Source organism: Chlorocebus sabaeus, chromosome 26 (genome assembly GCF_047675955.1).
Source record: "Chlorocebus sabaeus isolate Y175 chromosome 26, mChlSab1.0.hap1, whole genome shotgun sequence".
NCBI lineage: Eukaryota > Metazoa > Chordata > Mammalia > Primates > Cercopithecidae > Chlorocebus > Chlorocebus sabaeus.
The window spans coordinates 9877135-9899435 of record NC_132929.1 but is presented as its reverse complement, the minus strand read 5'-3'; the positions used below and the strand labels follow the sequence as shown (position 1 = coordinate 9899435).

Below are 22301 nucleotides of genomic sequence, written 5' to 3'. Positions count from 1 at the left end.
GACAGTATCTCCTTCCCATTTCCTATTTAGGAAAAAAAAAAGTGTAGCTCGCTGCCTGTACTCATTTAATTTTACATAAATACCCTCTTTGAGGCTGAAGCAAATCTGACTGATTTTCAATGTGAAAATAAAATATAAAAACTGTTCTTGGGGCTAGGCGTGGTGGCTCACGCCTATAATCCCAGGACTTTGTGAGGCCCAGACGGGCAGATCACCTGAGGTCGGAGATCAAGACTAGCCTGACCAACATGGATAAACCCAGTCTCTACGAAAAATGCAAAATTAGGTGGATGTGGTGGCGCATGCCTGTAATCCTAGCTACTAGGGAGGCTGAGGCAGGAGAATCGCTTGAACATGGGAGGTGGAGGTTACAGTGAGCTGAGATCATGCCATCGCACTCCAGCCTGGGCAACAAGACTGAAACTCCGTCTCAAACAAACAAACAAAAAAAAATGAAAGAAACAAACAATGACAACAAAACTGTTCTTGGAGTCCTTTTTTTTTTTTTTTTTTTTTGAGATTGAGTCTCGTGTCACCCAGGCTGGAGTGTAGTGGTGTGATCTCAGTTCACTGCAACCTCTGCCTCATGGATTCAAGCAATTCTCCTTCCTCAGCCTCCCAAGTAGCTTGGATTACAGGCATGCACCACCACACCCAGCTAATTTTTGTATTTTTAGTAGAGACAGGGTTTCACCATGTTAGCCAGGCTGGTCTTGAACTCCTGATCTCAGGTGATCCATCCAGGTCGGCCTCCCAATCTTGGAGTTATTTCTAAACAGCACTTGTCTCTAATCCTAATGGAACAGATGTATATGATGATCGGTATTTAATAATTTTTTTTCGTGTGGTAAATTTCAAAGCACGGAACAACACAAAGCGGAACATCACATTCAGCACAAAAATAGCGTGTTTCTTTCCGGATCCTTTTGCCATCCTTGTCGTATTGGGAGCAGCAAATTTTGCAGCGACCAGTTGGATTCTGTTTCCCTGACGTTGGTGGTATGCTCTTGGGGAAATGTCTTCCAGACAGACGAAGAGGTGTGACATCATCAGAGCACGGACGACCTCGAAGGTGTTGCTGCCCTGGCTTGTGATGCTTTTCCAGCATTCTTTCAATCAATGCCAGTCTGAAGTTTATATGGCTCATAGTGTGCTCAGGATTGTCCTTCTTGAACAGGATGTAGGAGTTCAGCACTGTAATGTGTAGAAGGTGGTGAAAGAATTTCTTATACCAAACCTTGTGTCTTTTGCGCTCAGATGGATAAGAAGTAAGCATCTGATCAGCCGAGTCCACCGCTCCCATATTCTCGTTATAATCCACAATGACACGTGGCTTTTTAGTTTTCTTTCCATTTCTGTTGTTTACTTCAATCACAGTATCATTGTGGAATGTTGACAACATTGTCACCTCCTTCCCATCACACCATTTCAGTGCCATCAGTTCACCACAGAATCTGGCTACAGTCGTCCCCTTTGCAATCCTTTTTTTCAGATCATTTGGAATCTGTTTTCTGTTCAAACGAGCTGTCCCAACTGCATCAGTCCTATTTTGATGTAATTCTCTGAAAAGCATGGGAGATATATTAAAGTTATCGAGGAAGACACAATACCCTTGGCCAAGAAGGTCATTGACCAAGGTAAGAACAATGCGCGATGATTTCAGGCCGTCGGCTGAATCTTTCAAATTCATACCAGGCCCTGTGTGAACAAGCGCATTCCACACGTAACCAGATTGACTTTCACAAAGTACATACAGCTTCAGACCAAATCGTACTCGTTTTGTCGGGATGTACTGCTTCATTGCTAAGGGCCCCTTGAATAGCATCAGTGATTCATCAACTGCAATGTTTCTGTTTGGAGTATATACAGTTGAAAATTTATTGACAAGAAAGTCGAACACAGGTTTGATCTTCTGCAATGAAATATGGGCCTTTGATTGACCAGCAGATACAGAAGAATTGTTGACAAAATGCAGGCACCGAAACAAAAGTAAAAATCTTTCACCAGTCATAATTTGCCTGAGATAAGGTGTATCCAAAAGAGGCCTTGTTGACCAAAACATCTCCAGCTCAGGTTTCTGCACAATACCTTGCAGTAACATTACTGCAAAAAAGACTTTGAGCTCGTCATTGTCAGTGTCTTTCCATTTATCCATTCGCGAAAATCCTTTCGGACCCGGTGGCTTTGAAGCCAACAAGGCAGCTTGGGCATTTGTTTCTCTAGTAATTTTTGAAACTAATTCCTCAGTAAAGAACAGTTCAAAATACTGCAATGGGTCAGTGATATCACTGACATCAACTTTTCTGCCAGGTGTGCCGGTAAAGTCATACCTTTGACGTGGAATCATAGCACGAGCTGACCATTTCATAGAGCGCCCTGAGTCAGATGATGTAGGGCTCTTTCCATCAGATTCTAAATGGGACAGAGGCCTGATCTTATCGTCTTCTAAAGCACTATCCGAAAAAGTATCGGAATCGTCTATTTCCGAAAAATCAGATTCATCAAATGAATCTTCAGCCAGCAACTGTTCGAGACCGGTATTACCATCACGCATAGGAATGCTACGTTTTCTAGGATTTGACATTTCGGCGATCGAGAATTTACTATATTTTGTAAATGGAAATACCACTACTAAAAACAGAATGCTATAAACAGAATGATGTCTTTTGTTTCAAAAGTCAATATACCAGAACCATGCGAAAATAACAGAAGCGAGATATTTCGTGGCAAACTTTGGGAGTAAGGTTGTGACTGTAATCCACGAGTTATCTCGGCGTAAACGCTGCAGTCGCCGCACAGCAGCGCGTAATCAAGGGGCTAAGGAGAAATGGGTCAAACGCACATAGAAGCCTTTCATCTCATACGTCTTGGGGAGTCTCTAGAAGTTTTTTGAAAGGTCTCTTCCGGATGGTGTTTCTCCCGAAGCCAGTCTCGTCATCTTTTACTCCCGTGAGGTCTTTGGCCTCCGTGGCTGCCACAGCAACACACACTTGACTTTCAACCTCATGGGCAGTCCCCTTCATGGGCACTTGACACACGCTCTGTGCGCCGCCTTCCAATCCAGAGTGCCGGGAGTTTAGGGCAGTACTTCCGCCTTACTTCCGCCTCGCTAGTCGATCGGCCATGATTTCTTCCCTCTGGTTGGATCCCACAGCTTCTGACAGAAACGGGCGCCCAGTGATGACAACATCAAGCCGCCGGCGGCGGCGGTGGCGGCCGGGAGACTGGGAGGGCTTCCGGGGCTGCCGGCCTGAGTGTAGAGCTGCTGTCATGGCGGCCGCTCTGTGGGGCTTCTTTCCCGTGCTGCTGCTGCTGCTATCGGGGGATGTCCAGAGCTCGGAGGTGCCCGGGGCTGCTGCCGAGGGATCGGGAGGGAGTGGGGTCGGCATAGGAGATCGCTTCAAGATTGAGGGGCGTGCAGTTGTTCCAGGGGTGAAACCTCAGGACTGGATCTCGGCGGCCCGAGTGCTCGTAGACGGAGAAGAGCACGTCGGTTTCCTTAAGTGAGCATCCGGAGGGCAGCGGGAAAAAGGCTGGGATGGAGGCCGGACAGGGACCCCACCAGGAGAGTTAAGTGTCAGGACAGGACAACGTCGCTGTCTCAGACTGAAGGGGAGGGTGCCGCTAACGGTCTATGCCGGGAGACCTTGGGAGGCAGTCGGATGCCTTCCCTTTCCCGGTCCTCTACCTCTGGAATGAGCGTGGCAGGCGCTCACCCCCTGCCATGGTCAGAGCATGGAGTCAGTTATTTTCAACCTTGTTTTGGCCCCATGTGGGGACGATCATTCCTGGGCCCTGGGGACAAGTGGACCTTTATTAGTCTCTTGTTGGATTCTTTCTTTTATATCTCATCTGGTTTCCCGAGAACCTAGTCGTTTCTTGCGTTCACTTCAGTCTTTTGGTAGCTTGATATTATGTAGAAAGATGCGACACAGGTGGGAATTCTCAAAACCCAAAGGGCTTCTAGTGACGACATAGACTGGGAGGCTAATGTTACTGCTTCTAAAATTAACAGGCCCTGAAATCCCTAATCAAAGCACTTTTTTTCGTTTGTTTGTTTTGGCTTGGGGGTGCGATTGTTGTTCTTTTTTACACTTGAATTCATCGAGGGATTTGCTATGTATCACCCTTGTCATTTATGTCAGACTAGGGTTTCTCTACATTGCTTTCTTCTGTCCTTTCGTGCTGTTAGTGGAAGTGGGATTTCTGTCTATATTAAAAGATAGGACGAATTTGTTAGCACTAGTTTTGCAGCAGCCTGCTTTGGAAATGTCTAGGCACACCTACGTTGGTTTAAATCTTTCTACCCTTACTTAGTAGGTGAAACTGTAAACTGAAAGAAAATAATTAGGAAGTGTTTCCTTTGGTGGGTTCGTACACCAGCAAATGGTATCTGAACATCAGACAACTTAAATGTGGACATTTAAATCCAAATCTGATTTACATATTTGTTCAGATCATCTAAGTGCCCTTGAGTGGTCATTCCAACCTCAGATTAATAAGTAGTGACAAATTTACAACCAGTATTTTACTGCCATCTGTCATTAAGAATCTGGCATTAGGACATTCTTTAGAGTTTACCCCAATTAATGATGTTTTAATGATATAGTTCTCATAAAGCTTTAGGAATGAGCCTTAATTGACCATTTGGCCACTCTTCTGCTGTATACAGTTCTTTTAAAAAGCAGAGCTTTGCCGGGCGCGGTGGCTCACGCCTGTAATCCCAGCACTTTGGGAGGCCGAGGCGGGCGGATCACAAGGTCAGGAGATCGAGACCATCCTGGCTAACATGGTGAAACCCTATCTCTACCAAAAATACAAAAAAATTAGCCGGGCGCGGTGGCGGGCGCCTGTAGTCCCAGCTACTCAGGAGGCTGAGGCAGGAGAATGGCATGATCCCGGGAGGCGGAGCTTGCAGTGAGCAGAGATCGCGCCACCGCACTCTAGCCAGGGGGACAGAGCGAGACTCCCTCTCAAAAAAAAAAAAAAAAAAAAAAAAAAAAAGCAGTGCTTTTAGAAAGCTACAGAGCAAAACCTGTCTCTCAGGAAAAAAAAGTTGATGGAGAATTAATATGAGGAGTTTATGGTGATAATCTTATTGGAAAAGGGGTAGGTAATTTGTATTGTAGCTGTTCTGCATGACTAGCACAGAGCTTTGACTTACATTTATGCTTATTGGAGGTGGCTTAGGACTTGGTTAATGGAGGTAAAGGGAATTGGGCCTGAAGATTCCTCATGCCATTTCTTGCTATCATCACAATATATATAAGCCATAATTTATTTAACCAGTCCTCTGTTTTTTTTTTTAACATAGTAATATTATATTCTATACTTTTTTGAACTTTTTATTATAGAAATTTTCAGACATGCATAAAATAGAATGGCATTCTGCTGTTTTGTTTCATGTCTTTTGTGTACCTTCATTAATTTTTTTCTGAAATATTTTTAAATGGTTCTAAGCATAATATGATTTTACTTGTAAAAGCATTATTACGTATCTCCAAAAAATAAGGACTTAAACAAAAACCACATTACCATTATTGATTCAACAAAATAATCATGCGTTAATATCATCTAATAGTCCCATTTTTATGTTTCCTCAGTTATCTCAAAAATGTTTTTTATATAATTGTTCTTTCAAATCAGGATCCAACAAGGCCTACCTACATTTTGTAGAGTACATTTTTAAGGACAGACTTAAATTTTTTTTTTTTTTTTTTGAGATGGAGTCTTGCTCTGTTGCCCAGGCTGGAGTGCAGTGGCACGATCTTGGCTCGCTGCAAGCTCTGCCTCCCAGGTTCATGGCATTCTCCTGCTTCAGCCTCCCGAGTAGCTGGGACTACAGGCGCCCACCATCATGCCTGGCTAATTTTTGTATTTTTAGTGCAGACGGGGTTTCAACGTGTTAGCCAGGATGGTCTCGATCTTCTGACCTTGTGATCCGCCCACCTCGGCCTCCCAAAGTGCTGGGATTACAGGCGTGAGCCACTGCGCCTGGTCACAAATTTTAAATTTTGTATTGCAAACTTCATGTTATTTTTCTTAAGTAAAATGTTTACCTTAGAATGATAAATATATTTACTTTTTAAAAAATTATTTCTGATATTATTTGTGTTCCACCATCATCAGTTTGTTTTTTTTCTGGATCTAAAAAAATGTTTTAAAATTGGTTGAGTCAGGGCTGGGTGTGGTCAGGAACTCCAGAGGTCAGGAGTTCAAGATCAGCCTGGTCAACATGGTAAAACCCTGTCTCTACTAAAAATACAGAAAAAAATCAGCCGGGTGTAGTGGCGGTAGTCTGTAATCCCAGCTGCTAGGGAGGCTGAGGCAGGAGAATACTTAAACCCGGGAGGTAGAGGTTGCAGTGAGCAGAGATCACCCCATTGCACTCCATCCTGGGTGACAGAGCAAGACTCTGTCTCAAAAAGAAAGAGAGAGAGAGAGAGAGAAGGGAGGGAGGGAGGGAAGGGGAAAGGAAGGAAGTAGAAAGGAAAAAGGAAAGGAAAGGAAAGAAACGAAGAAAGAAATTGGTTCAGTCAGGGTCCCATTAAGAAATAGAAGCTGCACTCAAATTAGAGTAATTCAAGGAGACTTTAATGAAGGGACCAAACAGTGTAGTAATGCTGTGGGGAAACAGCCAGACTGTGCAGCACCCTGGAGCTTACAACCTCAAGGTTATTATCACCATCTCTAATCCTGAAGGAAGAGGAGAGTAGAGGTTACTAGAACCTTGAAGGGAAGAAGGCCTGCATTGAAAGACACAAGCCAGTCCCTTGACACAGCCAGTCAGAGGTGGCCTGTCAGTGAGAGAGCTGGGGGGAAAATACACTAAGCTCGTTTTCTTTCCTTCCTCCAGTCTGCAAAGAGGAGAAAGGCAGAGAGTGGATCTAAAGGGCAAATGGAAGATGTCCAGCCCAGGCATAAGTTAACTTGTTTACATTTCAATTCTGGCTTAGTTTAGTGTGTGCTTTGGAGTAACATTTTTTCATCTTACTTTTTTTTTTTTTTTTTGAGACGGAGTCTCTATCTGTCACCCAGGCTGGAGTGCGGTGGCTCAATCTTGACTCACTGCAACTTCCGCCTCCCAGGTTCAAGTGATTCTCCTGCCCAGACTCCCGAATAGCTGGACTACAGGCGTGTGCCACCACACCCGGCCAATGTTTGTATTTTTAGTAGAGATGAGGTTTTATGGTATTAGGCAGGATGGTCTTGTCATCTTACTTTTTAGTAACTATAGTGGATATCATCAGTATTAGTTATTCCTTTAACTATGAAAGAGCCTATGAAGATTTAAGAAGCATTATTTTAATATATTATTATAATATTTGGAATTCTCTGATACAGTTGATCATTTTAGAACCATTTGTTTTCCTGAAACAGAAACTTTTTTTCTCAAAATAGTAGTTTCTCATTTTTCAAACAAATTAATTTTGATCTGTGAAATGAAATTACCAGCTCTTGATAGAATGGTTTTCTAAGTCTAGGAAGTTTAGAAGAAATCAGTAAGGAAAAGATGGATGTTTTTAACTACATAAACATTTTAAGCTTCTAGTAACCAAAGTAAATGGGAATTATTTATAGCAAATAGAACAAATGGTACTTAAATACCTTTTATTATTTGTTAAAAAGAACAGAAAACCAAAAATTGCAGATTAAAACTAGAACAAAATGCCTTTTTTTTTTTTTTTTTGGAGACAGTTTTCGCTCTGGTTGCCCAGGTTGGATGGCTCACTGCAACCTCTGCCTCCCAGATTAAAGTAATTCTCCTGCCTCAGCCTCCCGAGTAGCTAGGATTACAGGCATGCGCCACCTACACCTGGCTAATTTTGTATTTTTAGTAGAGGCAGAGTTTCTCCATGTTGGTCAGGCTGGTCTCTAACTCCTGACCGTAGGTGATCCGTCTGCTTCGGCCTTCCTAAGTGCCGGGATTACAGGTGTGAGCCACCGGGCCCGGCCTGCCATTTTTAATAGTAGGAAATTGTTTGCCAGGCGCGGTGGCTCATGCCTGTAATCCCAGCACTTTGGGAGGCCAAGGCGGGCGGATCACGAGGTGAGATCGAGATCCTTAGACCATCCTGGCTAACACGGTGAAACCCCGTCTCTACTAAAAATACAAAAAATTAGCTGGGCGTGGTGGCGGGCACCTGTAGTCCCAGCTGCTCTGGAGGCTGAGGCAAGAGAATGGCGTGAACCCGGGAGGCGGAGCTTGCAGTGAGCCGAGATCGCGCCACTGCACTCCAACCTGGGCGACAGAGTGAGATTCCGTCTCAAAAAAAAAAAAAAAAAAAAGAAAAGAAATTGTTGGGGGTGATTGGCAAAATTGGAACCGTAATATTGTAATAATAATGTATATTCAATGAAGACATGGCTTTAGAATGGGAATTGTGTGTCTGTCACCTGTCATCTCTACCCATAGAAGGAAAATAATTACTTTCTATGTCAGGCTTCTTTGCTACCCTGGAGTGGTCTTGGGGATTTTCAGAACCTGTTCAGTGTAATTACAGAAACTGAAGGCCGGGCACGGTGGCTCACGTCTGTAATCCCAGCAATTTGGGAGGCTGAGGCGGGTGGATCACCCGAGGTCAGGAGTTCGAGACCAGTCTGACTAACATGGCGAAACCCCGTCTCTACTAAAAATACAAAACTTAGCCGGGCATGATGGGACATGCCTGTAATCCCAGCTACTCGGGAGGCTGAGGCAGGAGAATCACTTGAACCCAGGAGGTGGAGGTTGCAGTGAGCTGAGATCATGCCATTGCACTCTACCCTGAGTGTTGCATAGAGATTCTGTCTCAAAAGAAAAAAGAAAAGAAACTGAAGCATAGGACAACTTTTGCCAAGGTTTTGTTTGTTTGCCAGTTGCTTTTAATGTCATTTTTCAGGAGAGTTGATTTGGGAATTAGCAAATAAGTAAAGACTAAGCTGTTTTTCTAAACATGATTTTCATTTTTCCAGGACAGATGGGAGTTTTGTGGTTCATGATATACCTTCTGGATCTTATGTAGTGGAAGTTGTATCTCCAGCTTACAGATTTGATCCCGTTCGAGTGGATATCACTTCGAAAGGAAAAATGAGGTGAGGGCACCTGATTTAATTTTTGCCAAAAGCGAGGCTACTGAATACCTTAGCATATATTCCTTTTAGAATTAATAGTTTAGATGGAAAATTCTTTTTATTTAAACTACCACTATTCCTTAAAACATTTAAAATATCCTTATGTTTATTTAATCTGAACATTGAAAAAATTGTAAAGTTGAGCTTCTTGCTCAGGCTTAAAATTTATTTTAAAGCTCCTAATATGATTGCATAAAGAAAAGGTAACATTACTTACTATAGGAACTAAAGCGCTATGAAAGTTATAATTGAAATATGATTATTAAGTTGGAAATAATCTAACTTTTCTAAAATAGAAATACTATTCATGACCTGTTTTTCGCTGGGATATTTTGATAATACCTCTTATTACCTATTTGATACTTCATTGATCTAGAAATTTCTGTAGTCCTTTCTTTATGGAATCTTTTGTGTTCAATGGAAATGTAGTATTTCTGGGGAAAACAATGGAGGCGAAAAGAACTATAGTCTAATTTAGACTGCAAGTGTGAAATAGCAAAACCTATTTGAAGTTGAAACATTTGTGTAGATATCTGTAGTCTTCAGAGTCAGCTTCCCATTGTAATAGAACAAATTTATTTATTTATTTTGTCTCATGGCAATAGCATCCTCTTTGGTCAAATCTGACCAGGAAATATATGAAGCAACTTTTAAGTGGTAATGTCTCTTCTTTAAGCTATCAAATATGACTCTATGTTGCAGTAATAAGGCACAGGTAATGCAAAGGCAAAAACCATTTCTGGAGGTGGAGGAATAATAAATAATTTTACTGCTGATCTTTTTGGTGTCTGCCCAGCATATTTAGACTGATTTGTAGAGACTCAAAATTGAGCTGACGCATGTTCAGTTAGCACCATAGTATTTACATCTGAATTAGTGTTTACTCCTAACATTTTTTCTTCTTTCTTTGCTTTCTTTGACATTGAAAGTTTTAAAAATGTAATATGTAAATATGCCATAATTCAAATAGAATGAGTCACATACGGAGCTGTCCCATCTTTTACCTTAGCTGCATGTTAGTCCATTGATGGATTTGCCATCATTTATATAACCGGCTGCTATTGATAGACAAGTCATGATTTCTTTCTCTTCCTTTAGCATGTGTACTAAACAGAGACAGTTATCAAGAGAATATTCTTTTTTTTTTTTTTTTTTGAGACAAAGTCTTGCTCTGTTGCCCAGGCTAGAGTGCGGTGGCACAATCTTGGCTCACTGCAACCTCTGCTTCCCAGGTTCAAGGGATTCTCATACCTCAGCCTCCCAGATAGTTGGGATTACAGCTGCACGCCACCATGCCCATCTGATTTTTTTTTTTGAGATGGAGTCTCGCTCTGTCACCCAGGCTGGAATGCAGTGGCATGATCTTGGCTCACTGCAACCTCTGCCTCCTGGTTCAAGTGATTCTTCTGCCTCAGCCTCCCAAGTAGCTGGGACTACAGGCACCTACCACCACGCCTGGCTAATTTTCGTATTTTTAGTAGAGACAGGATTTCACCATATTGGCCAGGCTGGTCTCCAACTCCTGACCTTGTGATCCACCCACTTCGGCCTCCGAAAGTGCTGGGATTACAGGTGTAAGCCACCGCGCCTGGCCTGATTTTTGTATTTTTAGTAGAGATGGGGTTTCGCCATGTTGGCCAGGCTGTTCTCAAACTCCTGACCTCAAGTGATCTGCCCACCTTGGCCTCCCAAAGTGCTGGGATTACAGGTGTGAGCCACTGTGCCTGTCCAAGAGAATATTCTTGATATTATCAGTAAAGTAATACTCTAATGCCACTAATAAGTATATTCTTAAAAACAAATTACTTTTACCCCCTACTTTTTAGAGAGACAAGGTCTTGCTATGTTGCGTAAGTTGGAGTGTAGTGGTTATTCTCAGGTGCAATCACATAGCCCGCTACAGCCTCACACTGACCTTTAGCAATCTTCCCACCTCAGCCTCCTAAGTAGCTGGGATTACAGGCACACATCGTATCCAGCTTCTTCGTTATTTTTGAAGTTAAATTATTGTCTTAGAATATTTTTTTGTCCAAATTCTGATGACATTTCTTGCTTTTGGCTATTTGGGGTAAGGGCAAAGCTTCAGTTAGAAGGTAGTACCTTGCATATATGTTTATAAATATATTTTGATGGAATAGATTGTTTTGAAGTAGATGAATTTTTTAAAGTATTGACTTTCTCATGTCTTTTTGGAAACATGAAGATTTTAAAAAATGTATATATAGACCAGGTGTGGTGGCTCACGCCTATAATCCCAGCACTGTGGGAGGCTGAGGCAGTTATATCACTTGAGCCCAGGAGTTGGAGACCAGCCTGGGCAGCATAGTGAAGACCCTGTCTCTACCAAAAAAAAAAAGGTTAAAAACTTAGCTGGACATGGTGGCACATGCTTGTGGTCCCAGCTACCTAGTAGGCTGAGGTAGGAGAATCACTTGAGCCTGGGAGGTTGAGGCTGCAGCAGTGAGCCATGACTGTACCGCTGCACTCTAGCCTGGGCAACAGAGCAAGATCCTGTCTCAAAAAAAAAAGTGTGTGTGTATATATATATGTGTGTGTGTGTGTGTGTGTGTGTATGTATATGTAAAATTCTTTTATGTTAAATCTGTTCCTTAAAGGAGTTATTCATGACTTTTTGTATATTTTAGAATTGTAAGCTTGGAAATGGGGGGGTACGTGGATCACAGTATATGTTATATATACTACTTTAAACATTTTTTTTTTTATATTGAAAACAATATTGGAGGGAATGAGAGCTGTTACACAAAAGAGAATACTTGTATTTTTTTTTAATCCTTTTTATTCTGGTTAAATTTTGAATAAAGTAGTCTCAGCAAATAGGAATATTGTTTTAAATATAGACGGTCCCCAGCTTACAATGGTTCAACTTAGAATTATTATTATTATTATTTTTTAAATTTGAGACAGAGTCGCCAGGCAGGAGTGCAGTGGCGTGATCGTGGCTCACTGCAACATCCGCCTCCCGGGTTCAAGCAATTCTCTTGCCTCAGCCTCCTGAGTAGCTGGGACTACAGGCACATGCCACCATGCCCAATTAATTTTGTATTTTTAATAGAGGCAGGGTCTCACCGTGTTGGCCAGGATGATTTTGATCTCTCGACATTGTGATCCGCCTGCTTCGACCTCCCAAAGTGCTGGGGTTACAGGTGTGAACCACGGTGCCTGGCCCTCAACTTAGAATTTTTTGACTTTACTATGGTGCGAAAGCGATACATAGTAGAGACCATACTTTAAGTACCCATAACAACCATTCTTTTTTTACGTTTAGGTCAGAATTTAGTAAGTTACATGAATTCAATAAGTTTCTTATTATAAAATGAGCTTTGTGTTAGGTGATTTTGCCACCTGTTGGCTAATGTAAGTATTCTGACCACTTTTAAGGTAGAAAAAATTGTAAAGTTGAGCTTCTTGCTCAGGCTTAAAATTTATTTTAAAGCTCCTAATATGATTACATAAAGATGTACTCTGATGACTCAGAGGCTGATACAGGAGAATGGCTTGAACCTGGGCGGCAAAGGTTGCAGTGAGCCGAGATTGCGCAACTGCACTCCAGCCTGGGCTACAGAGCGATATTTCGTCTCAAAAAAATAAAAATAAAACATAATTGGGGGTGGGACAGAGTAGAGAACAAAGTGGGATTCATATGAGATCCTAATTCTTTTTTTTGTGTGTGTGCGTGATGGAGTCTCACTCTGTCACCCAGACTGGAATGCAGTGGCGTACCCTCAGCTCGCTACGATCTCTATTTCCTGGGTTCAAGTGTTTCTCCTGCCTCAGCCTCCCAAGTAGCTGGGATTACAGGCACATGCCACCAAGCCTGGCTAATTTTTGTATTTTCAGTGGAGACAGGGTTTCACCATGTTGGCCAGGCTAGTCTCAAACTCCTGACCTCAAATGATCCACCCACCTCAGCCTCCCAAAGTGCTGAGATTACAGACATTAGCTACTGTGCCCAGCCTTGACCAATATTCTATAAGCATGCAGCATGAATGATAAATTAGTTTTGAATATATGTGGGATTTTCACTTCTGACATTTTGGCAGAGAAATGCTGGATAAAAATATGACAAACATTTTCTTTTATTAATAAATGCTTAGCTCCCTCCAAAACAAAGGAAATTCCTAGGGGATAAACTATAAACCACTTCGCCATCTGGAGACTTTGATATTCTCTAACCCAGAAGGCTTAGATTTAATTAGCGGTGTGCAGGGAGGAGGCAAGCCATGGGCTTGCTTGGAGTCAGAATTAGATCTAAAATTTGGTCCTCCCTTTGACGTCTGGTACTAAAATGCCGAAGGCCCTGGATTTTCAGAGGTAAAAGTCTGACCCTGGCCTTTGGGGGAGAAAGTCTCGCCTGAAAACTGATAGTTATGCTCCTATACTCATTACAATTTGGGGTATGAATTTATTACTTTCGGCATAATCCAGGAACTTCCAAGCTGAGCAGTGAACAAAATAGTTTCTGGTTATAATTCCCAAATTCCTGGCAGAAACAAATGCATAATCTCTCTGCAAGGAGATACCCTTTGTATCTTTTTACTTAAATAAAGGTAAATTAAATCTACTAACCAAAACCCAAGAAAACAGTCTACATTGAGTCAGCAAATAAATCAGACCTCCAAGAACTTTAAATAGTAGAATTATTAGATATAGACTGTAAAATAATTTAATATATATTTAAAGTACTTAAGGAAATAAAAGACTTCCATAGAAATGATATACCAAAATACGCTATAGATATTTGAAAAAAGAATAAAATAGAACTTCTACAATGAATGTAGGCATTGAAATGTACAACTAAATGGATGCGTTAAGAAACTGAGCAGAAGTTAGAAGAAGTGGGAGATAGATCAGAAAAGAAATTTCCCAGAATTCAACACAGCAGTGACAGTGAAATAGGAGAGGCAGTTTTCAAAAAGTAAAATGAATCATGTGTAAACATGGATGAGAATTTTGATTAACATTAGTGCATTTTTGGTGGAAAATGTAGTGTTACCTATAGCACTGTTGCAGTGCTTTCTTGCATTATAAAATTTTCTGGCAATATAGCCTTAAAAATTGGTTACATCCAATAATGCATTTCTTAGACCATCAAAAACATAAAATCCAGTATTTTTGTATCGTATAATGAAGTAAACTCATTACTAAATATAATCAAATAACTTTAGCACCAGAAGGATTCTAAAATAATTTTTGACATAAATGGAAGTTAGGGAACTCATTAATCCCACAGGCCTAGGTAATGACAGAGCTACAGCTAGAAGATTCCAAGTCTAGCGGTTTTTTCTCTGTGTTTTGCTGCATATTTTAGACATGTAGATAAAACTATTTTGGTCAGATTTTCAAGATCAAAAGTTTAGATTTTAAAGCATTTTGGAAAAAGCTGAAGGTGTGTGTAAGGCATTGCTAATATAATATAAGCAGTTCTTTTAACCAGTAATGTTTTTAATGGAATTCCTGTTGCTTTCCCCATGTTGCTTTATCAGAGCAAGATATGTGAATTACATCAAAACATCAGAGGTTGTCAGACTGCCCTATCCTCTCCAAATGAAATCTTCAGGTCCACCTTCTTACTTTATTAAAAGGGAATCGTGGGGCTGGACAGACTTTCTAATGAACCCGATGGTATGTATCAGGCCAAAATAAAGCACTTTACTAATACCTAATTTGCTTCTAGGCAGTGGCAACTTCAAACCCCTGTGAGATAGAAAGCTGAGGTCAGATTGGTGGAAGAAAGGATAATTGTGAGTAGTTTGCAGATTTCAGAAGAACAGTTGCTTTGGGAATACATAATGAAGAAAATAAAATGAGAATTGTACTGTAGATTTGATTATTGAAATGTGTAATAGAAATTGGATAAATGCTTATGATAACATATTTTACATTTCAAATAGAATAAGAATATTCAGTAAGTCAGTCATACCTGGAGCTGTCTCATTCTTCATACTACCTGCATATTTTTTGTTTTTTTGGTTTTTTTTTTTTGACTTTTTTTAGACGTAGTTTTGCTCTTATTGCCTGGGCTGGAGTGCTATGGAGCGATCTCAGCTCACTGCAACCTCTGCCTCCTGGGTTCAAGCGATTCTCCTGCCTCAGCCTCCCAAGTATCTGGGATTACAGGCATGCACCACCACGCCCAGCTAATTTTGTACTTTTAGTAGAGATGGAGTTTCTCCATCTTGGCCAGGCTGGTCTTGAACTCCTGACCTCAGGTGATCTGCCCGCCTCGGCCTCCTAAAGTGCTGGGATTACAGGTGTGAGCCACTGCACCTGGCCATACTACCTGCATATTATTGGTCCATTGATGAATGTGCCATCATTTATTAACCAGCCCCTATTGATAGCACAAGTAAGGATTTCTTTCTCTTTTTTTAACATGTGTAGTGAAGAGAAAAGTTATTCTATGGTAATTTAAGTTGGCATTCATAATTAGTTGGCATTATGAAACTGATGTTATGATACTCACTAATAATGAAACACTAATAGCATGCATTCTTTAAACATTTGTTTTTGTTTTTAAATATTGTAGGTACATAATAATGTACATTTATGAGGCACATGTGATGTGTTGATACAGGCATATGATGTGTATTAATCACATCAGGGCAATTGGGTTATCCCTCACCTTAAGCATTTATCATGTTTTTGTAAATGTTAGGAGCATACCAATTCCACTCTTTGGTTGTTATTTTAAAATATACAATAAATTATTGTTGACTATCATCAAGAAAGCAGTTTTTAGAAACAAATCGGCCTTTTCTTTTGCTGTTTTTAAAAATTGAATTGCTGTCTTAGAATTTATCTAAGTAGGCCAGGCGTGGTGGCTCATACTTGTAATCCTAGCACTTTGGGAGGATGAGGTGGGCAGATCACGAGGTCAGGAGTTCGAGACCAGTCTGGCCAACATGGTGAAACCTCATCTCTACCAAAAATATAAAAAGTTAGCCAGATGTGGTGGTGGGCACCTGTAATCCCAGCTACTCGGGAGGCTGAGACAGGAGAATTGCTTGAACCAGGGAGGGTGGAGCTTGCAGTGAGCCGAGATTGTGCCACCACACTCCAGCCTGGGGAACAGAGTGAGACTGTGTCTCAAAAAATAAAAATAAAAGAATTCATCTAAGTTTTGTTCATATTCCTTGCTGATAGCTATTTAGATCACACATGATCTATATTCGGAGGCTGTATATGCCCTAGAGAGGAATAAATTAGTACCTAGAATCTGTTGTCAGAGATGAAGAGGCAGGAGGGAGACTGGATGGAAGAAGTCAGCAGTGAAACTCCGGAGCTTATTCATCTTCCATGTTCTCATTTCTGAAATTCTGTGGAAGTGTATCTAGTGCTCCAGTGCGTGATGCTTCTAGGTCATTTTTCAAAACTGGTCTGCTAAAGTAGGTCAGTTTTCCAAGAACCACAGTCATCTGAAAAGAGCTGTTAGCTTGCCATTGGATCACTAATCGCATTGCCAGACTATACATTAAGAAAAAGCAAATAGATAGTTCCATTTGCAAACTATTTGTGTTAAATAACACAGTAAACTCTGCAAAAAGATAGGTGGGTGGCACAAACATACATACAGAAAACTTTTACATTCTATAATAGTCCACCATCGTCAGACAGACAGCACCTTGCTGTCATCAGAACCGGTTCAGTGGAATTGAGATGGTTGCTACTAGTGTTATTGTATAGACAACATTTAAATCTTTAATTTCACCTTGGTTGTTAAGTGCAGTTTTTGTTCTATTAACTGTAAAGTGGGGGAAAAATATTTTCTGGATTTTTTTTTTTTTTTTCTGCAGGTTATGATGATGGTTCTTCCTTTATTGATATTTGTGCTTCTGCCTAAAGTGGTCAACACAAGTGATCCTGACATGAGACGGGTAAGATGATTGTCCAGCTATGGATTTTTTTTTTTTTAAGAGACAGAGTCTCTGTTGCTCAAGCTGGAGTGCAGTGGCACAGTCAGTTTGAGTGGCCTCATCCTGGGCTCAAGCTATCCACCTGCCTCAGCCTCCCAAAGCGCTGGGATTATAGGTCTGAGACACCATGCCTGGCCCCATCTATGGGTCTTTGAACCATATTGTGATGTTTGCTCTATCCCATCGTAGCTGGGTGGCTTGGTTTTTCTCAATTTTATTCTAGTTCCCAAGCCAAATTAATTTAGAGGTTGTATTAACACAGTGTCATGTTCCTGGCATTTAATTAGTTGCTTCCATTAGACTAGATAAATTGTTAGTCCTGCCTGATTTAAAGGTCTGGATCTCTTTGTGTAGCTAAAACATCTTACTGGATCCTAGCCTCTTTATGTGCTTTACTTTTTAAATAGCTGAAATGTGTAATAATTCTGGTATACTTAATCTAAATATTTTACAAAATGATTGCTCCTATGATCTGCCTTTACTTTACGAAACTCTCTTCAGAGTACATACTCAGTTTATGTGTTCAGACACACAAAAGAAATTCAGATAGACCAAGGGGGATGGATAAGTAGAGGAGTGACCTTTGAATTCTGTACCACGAAACCATACTGGTTCAGCAGAGGGAGAGGATTTGCTAAGTAGGATGCTTGCAATTTAGTGCCACCACATTTTCTCTTTGAATATTGGCTGCCATTTGAACGCTTCATTTTTTTCAAAAAACAATTGTGCATTTTTCCATTCAACCATCAACAAGTATCTTCTGAGTTTCAAGGTTCCCCATTTTATTTAGTATATTGATGTGTTGACATTTTATTCATTCCTGAGTAAACATTTATTAATCAATTTCTAGGGTCTCGATACTGAGATACAGAAATGAATTATAGGCCATTCCTGTCATCAGTAGGCTCAGTCCAGTTAAATGTAGAAAATAGAATGGATTTATCAAATAGTCTTCTTGCTATCAGGATTTTGTGACTATTTCTTTTCTTTTTTCTTAATAGAAATTTATCTTATTTCTTAAAGAAATAAGGTAAATAAAAATGTTTGCTAAGGTAGTAGGTGATTACATTCTGTGGAAGGTAATAAGGTGTCTATTCCAAGCAGGAATGGCAGAAAAATATTCATAGGAAAAGAAAGATTTTTGATATTTCAAAATGTCTTATTGGTAAATGTTTGCATTTTTGTTTCAGTGTTAGACTGAAAGTAATACATGCTATGCATTTCTTGTATATGTTAAGCCAATTAACTGTGACATCAGTAGAAGGAAGCATCAGAAGTCACATTTGATTTAAGTTCATTCCGGCCGGGCACAGTGGCGCAGGCCTGTAATCCCAGCACTTTGGGAGGCCAAGGCAGTGGATCACCTGAGGTCAGGAGTTCGCGACCAACCTTACTAACATGGTGAAACCCCGTCTCTACTAAATACCAAAAAATTAGCTGGGTGTGGTGGCACATGCCTGTAATCCGAGCTACTTGGGAGGCTGAGACAGGATAATTGCTTGAACCTGGGAGGTGGAGGTTGCAGTGAGCCAAGATTGCGCCATTGCACTCTAGCCTGGGCAAGAAGAGCAAAACTCCATTTTAAAAAAAAAAAAAAAGTTCATTCCTTGTAAAGTGCTTTGCACATCGTAAGCATCGTAAAAAGTTGATTCAAGAGCTTCAGAAGCTCTCTTCCTTGGCACTGCCTGCAGAGGTGGCATCATCTCCTACTTGGCATCGTGGCTGCCCTCAGATCCTTTGTGAAGCCCAAGATCATCAAAAAGAGAGCCAAGAGGTTTATCTGGTACCAGTCAGACCAATATGTCGAAATTAAGCTTAACTGGCAGAAACCTAGAGGCACTGACAACAGTGTTTGTAGAAGATTCAAGGGCCAGATCTTGATGCCCAGCATTGGTTATGGGAGCAGCAAAGAAACAAAGTACTTACCAGCAAACTATGGCAAGAACAGAAAACCAAACACTGCATGTTCTCACTCATAGGTGGGAATTGAACAATGAGATCACTTGGACTAGGGAAGGGGAACATCACACACCGGGGCCTATTATGGGAAGGGGGGAGGGGGGAGGGATGGCATTGGGAGTTATACCTGATATAAATGACGAGTTGATGGGTGCTGATGAGTTGATGGGTGCAGCACACCAACATGGCACAAGTATACATATGTAACAAACCTGCACGTTGTGCACATGTACCCTAGAACTTAAAGTATAACAATAAAATAAAAATAAAAAATAAAAAAACCCAAAAAAACAAAGTACTTACTACCCAGTGGCTTCTGGAAGTTCCTGATCTACAACACAAAGAAACTGGAAGTACTGCTGATCTGCAACAAATCTTACCGTGCTGAGATTACTCACGGTGTTTCCTCTAAGAACCACAAAGCCATCTGGAAAGAGGAGCCCAGCTGGCCATCAGAGTCACTAGTCCCAGGGCCAGGCTGCACAGTGAGGAGAAGGAATCAGTGGCTCATGTGCATGTTTTATTTGTGTTTAAATAAAACCACAAAAACTGGAAAAAAAAAATAGAGCTTAAGAATTGAACAGATTTAAAAATAGAGTTGATATGTTTGCAGGGACTCAAGAGCTGTTACCATATACATTTATTTCTTAATTATTGGGGCACGTTAACATATTTGATTTATGTTTACAATATTTCTTTTTCTAGCCTTATTTGTAAAAGCACCTTCTCCTTTAAAACTTAGGAATAAATTCTACCTTTGTGGGAAAAGCTCAAGCTAATATCCTAACAGTGTTCAATTTGAAATGAAATCCTAGTGTTATGTTGTGTGCCTATAGTCCCAGCTGCCCAGGAAGCTGAGGCAGGAGGATCACCTGAGCACTATCTCTTAAAAAAAAAAAAAAAAAAGAAAAAAAGAAAAGAAATGATAGATAATGCAGTACTTGCTATCTTTTTCATGTATGAATGGACTAAAGTCAATTTTAAGTTCACTTTTAGAATGTCACTTAAAATTTAAATGAAGCAGATGTTACATTAATATTATATAACTATCAAACAGTACTTTATAGATTTTTGGCTCAATTAAGGGGGATGACAAATACTCAAAAGTGCCAAGTCCTATCCTGTTTTGCCAATGACTTGTTTGTAACAGTGTGATGCTTGCTTTAGAGTCTAATCGAAGTCACCCAAGCCATACAGCATTCATAGATTTACTACTGAGGCTTATAAATGAACTCGTAGAAATACAGAACTTATTTTCCAAACTTTACTGATACCTTGATATATAGTTAAAAATTAATATTCTGGTTATATACATCTAAAGAAAGCATGAACTTAAAAATGTACTCATTAAAACAATAAGAAAGCACTTTCAAAAAAAAAAGCACTTTAATCAGAAAACATAAGATAGGAATATAATCAAATATATTCATTATCAGAAAAAAAATGTTCTTTATTGGCCGGGCGCGGTGGCTCAAGCCTGTAATCCTAGCACTTTGGGAGGCCGAGACGGGCGGATCACGAGGTCAGGAGATCGAGACCATCCTGGCTAACATGGTGAAACCCCGTCTCTACTAAAAAATACAAAAAACTAGCCGGGCGCGGTGGCGGGCGCCTGTAGTCCCAGCTACTCGGGAGGCTGAGGCAGGAGAATGGCGTGAACCCGGGAGGCGGAGCTTGCAGTGAGCTGAGATCGGGCCACTGCACTCCAGCCCGGGAGACAGAGCGAGACTCCGTCTCAAAAAAAAAAAAAAAAAAAAAAAAAAATGTTCTTTATTAAGACAAGTAGAATCAAACCTTAGGCAATCATTTATTGGACATTTACTAGGAGTCAGAATGTTTAGTGGTATAAAGGAGGTATGGAAAATAGTTACTAATGATACATAGGTGAAGTACTATTGAGTATGATGTTGCATTATTCCCAGAACCAGTACCTTTCACTTGTTCTACTCCTTTACTTTTTCCTTAATAGGAAGTGTTAGGAGTTAAAAGACTCAAAGGATCCTACATATCATTGTGCCTTGTCTTCTTGCAGGAAATGGAGCAGTCAATGAATATGCTGAATTCCAACCATGAGTTGCCTGATGTTTCTGAGTTCATGACAAGACTCTTCTCTTCAAAATCATCTGGCAAATCTAGCAGCGGCAGCAGTAAAACAGGCAAAAGTGGGGCTGGCAAAAGGAGGTAGTCAGGCCGTCCAGAGCTGGCATTTGCACAAACACAGCAACACTGGGTGGCATCCAAGTCTTGGAAAACCGTGTGAAACAACTACTGTAAACTTGAGTCATCCCGAACGTTGATCTCTTACAACTGTATATGTTAACTTTTTAGCACATGTTTTGTACTTGGTACACGAGAAAACCCAGCTTTCATCTTTTGTCTGTATGAGGTCAATATTGATGTCACTGAATTAATTACAGTGTCCTATAGAAAATGCCATTAATAAATTATATGAACTACTATACATTATGTATATTAAAACATCTTAATCCAGAGATCAAATCATCTTTCTTTTTTTTTTCACTTAATGTTTCTTTTTTTCTGACAATTTTCTTCAATTATCTGAGGCTTGAAATTGACCTTTCCTCTTTAAAAGGGAGTGGTTGTTATTTTTAGACAGCATGCTCATGGTTTTTTTATGCGGCCACAGCTTTCAAAATTTTCAGTTCTACTGTGCCATTTAATTCCCTGATAATCTGAGGTGGAACCATATGTTGCTGATGTAGTTTCAATTTCTTATTATTACAGTTAGTTTCAGAGTATGGACATATGAATCACAATAGATCTTATCAACTTTTTTATTCTGGTTGCCATCTATGGTATTCGTTTTACAATTATTGAGTACCAGCTATGTGCTGTGATGCAAGGTAGAGTACAGATATGGATAATATCCAAGTGCTCCTTGATAGAACTTATTATGTAGGGAGGGAGGACAAATAGTAACAGAGAATGAATGGCCAGGGGAAAGAAGTACAACAGTAGGAGAGCCTTCTAGAGCCTAAGGATGGGGAATCCACCTTAGAGCTCCATATTGTAATAGAGATATATAACACAGGTAGCTTTTCAATCCCCTCATCTTTCTGATCATAGCTTCTCAGAGGTGTTAGAAGAGAAATTACTACTTTCTATTTTTTTTTTTTTTTTGAGACAGAGTTTCACTCTTGTCGCCCAGGCTGGAGTGCAAGGGCACGATCTTGGCTCACTGCAACCTCCGCCTCCCAGGTTCAAGCGATTTTCCTGCCTCAACCTCCCAAGTAGCTGGGATTACAGGCATGTGCCACCACGCCCAGCTAATGT

General features: G+C 40.5%; 2 protein-coding genes across 2 annotated transcripts; one reads left to right on the top strand and one right to left on the bottom strand.

Annotated features, from left to right (window-relative positions):
• Nucleotides 1-724: 724 nt before the first annotated feature.
• On the bottom strand, nt 725-2686 carry PGBD4 (piggyBac transposable element derived 4). The gene has a single exon (XM_008017148.3). The coding sequence runs from the start codon at nt 2582-2584 to the stop codon at nt 827-829; it is 1758 nt and encodes a 585-aa protein (XP_008015339.2). The 5' UTR covers nt 2585-2686; the 3' UTR covers nt 725-826.
• A 518-nt stretch (nt 2687-3204) lies between these two features.
• Nucleotides 3205-21506, top strand: EMC7 (ER membrane protein complex subunit 7). The gene is made up of 5 exons (XM_008017149.3): nt 3205-3503; nt 8956-9075; nt 14619-14757; nt 16929-17009; nt 21040-21506. Exons 1-5 carry the CDS (start codon nt 3271-3273, stop codon nt 21190-21192), a joined length of 726 nt encoding a protein of 241 aa, XP_008015340.3. The 5' UTR covers nt 3205-3270; the 3' UTR covers nt 21193-21506.
• The last annotated feature ends 795 nt before the right edge of the window (nt 21507-22301 follow it).

Excerpts from the sequence above, each read along its gene's own strand:
- PGBD4 (XM_008017148.3), bottom strand. The coding sequence starts at position 2,584 with ATGTCAAATCCTAGAAAACGTAGCATTCCTATGCGTGATGGTAATACC.
- EMC7 (XM_008017149.3), top strand. The coding sequence starts at position 3,271 with ATGGCGGCCGCTCTGTGGGGCTTCTTTCCCGTGCTGCTGCTGCTGCTA. Across the intron at positions 3,504-8,955 it reads GAGCACGTCGGTTTCCTTAA|GACAGATGGGAGTTTTGTGG; the intron begins GTGAGCATCCGG and ends TCATTTTTCCAG. Across the intron at positions 14,758-16,928 it reads ACTTTCTAATGAACCCGATG|GTTATGATGATGGTTCTTCC; the intron begins GTATGTATCAGG and ends TTTTTTCTGCAG.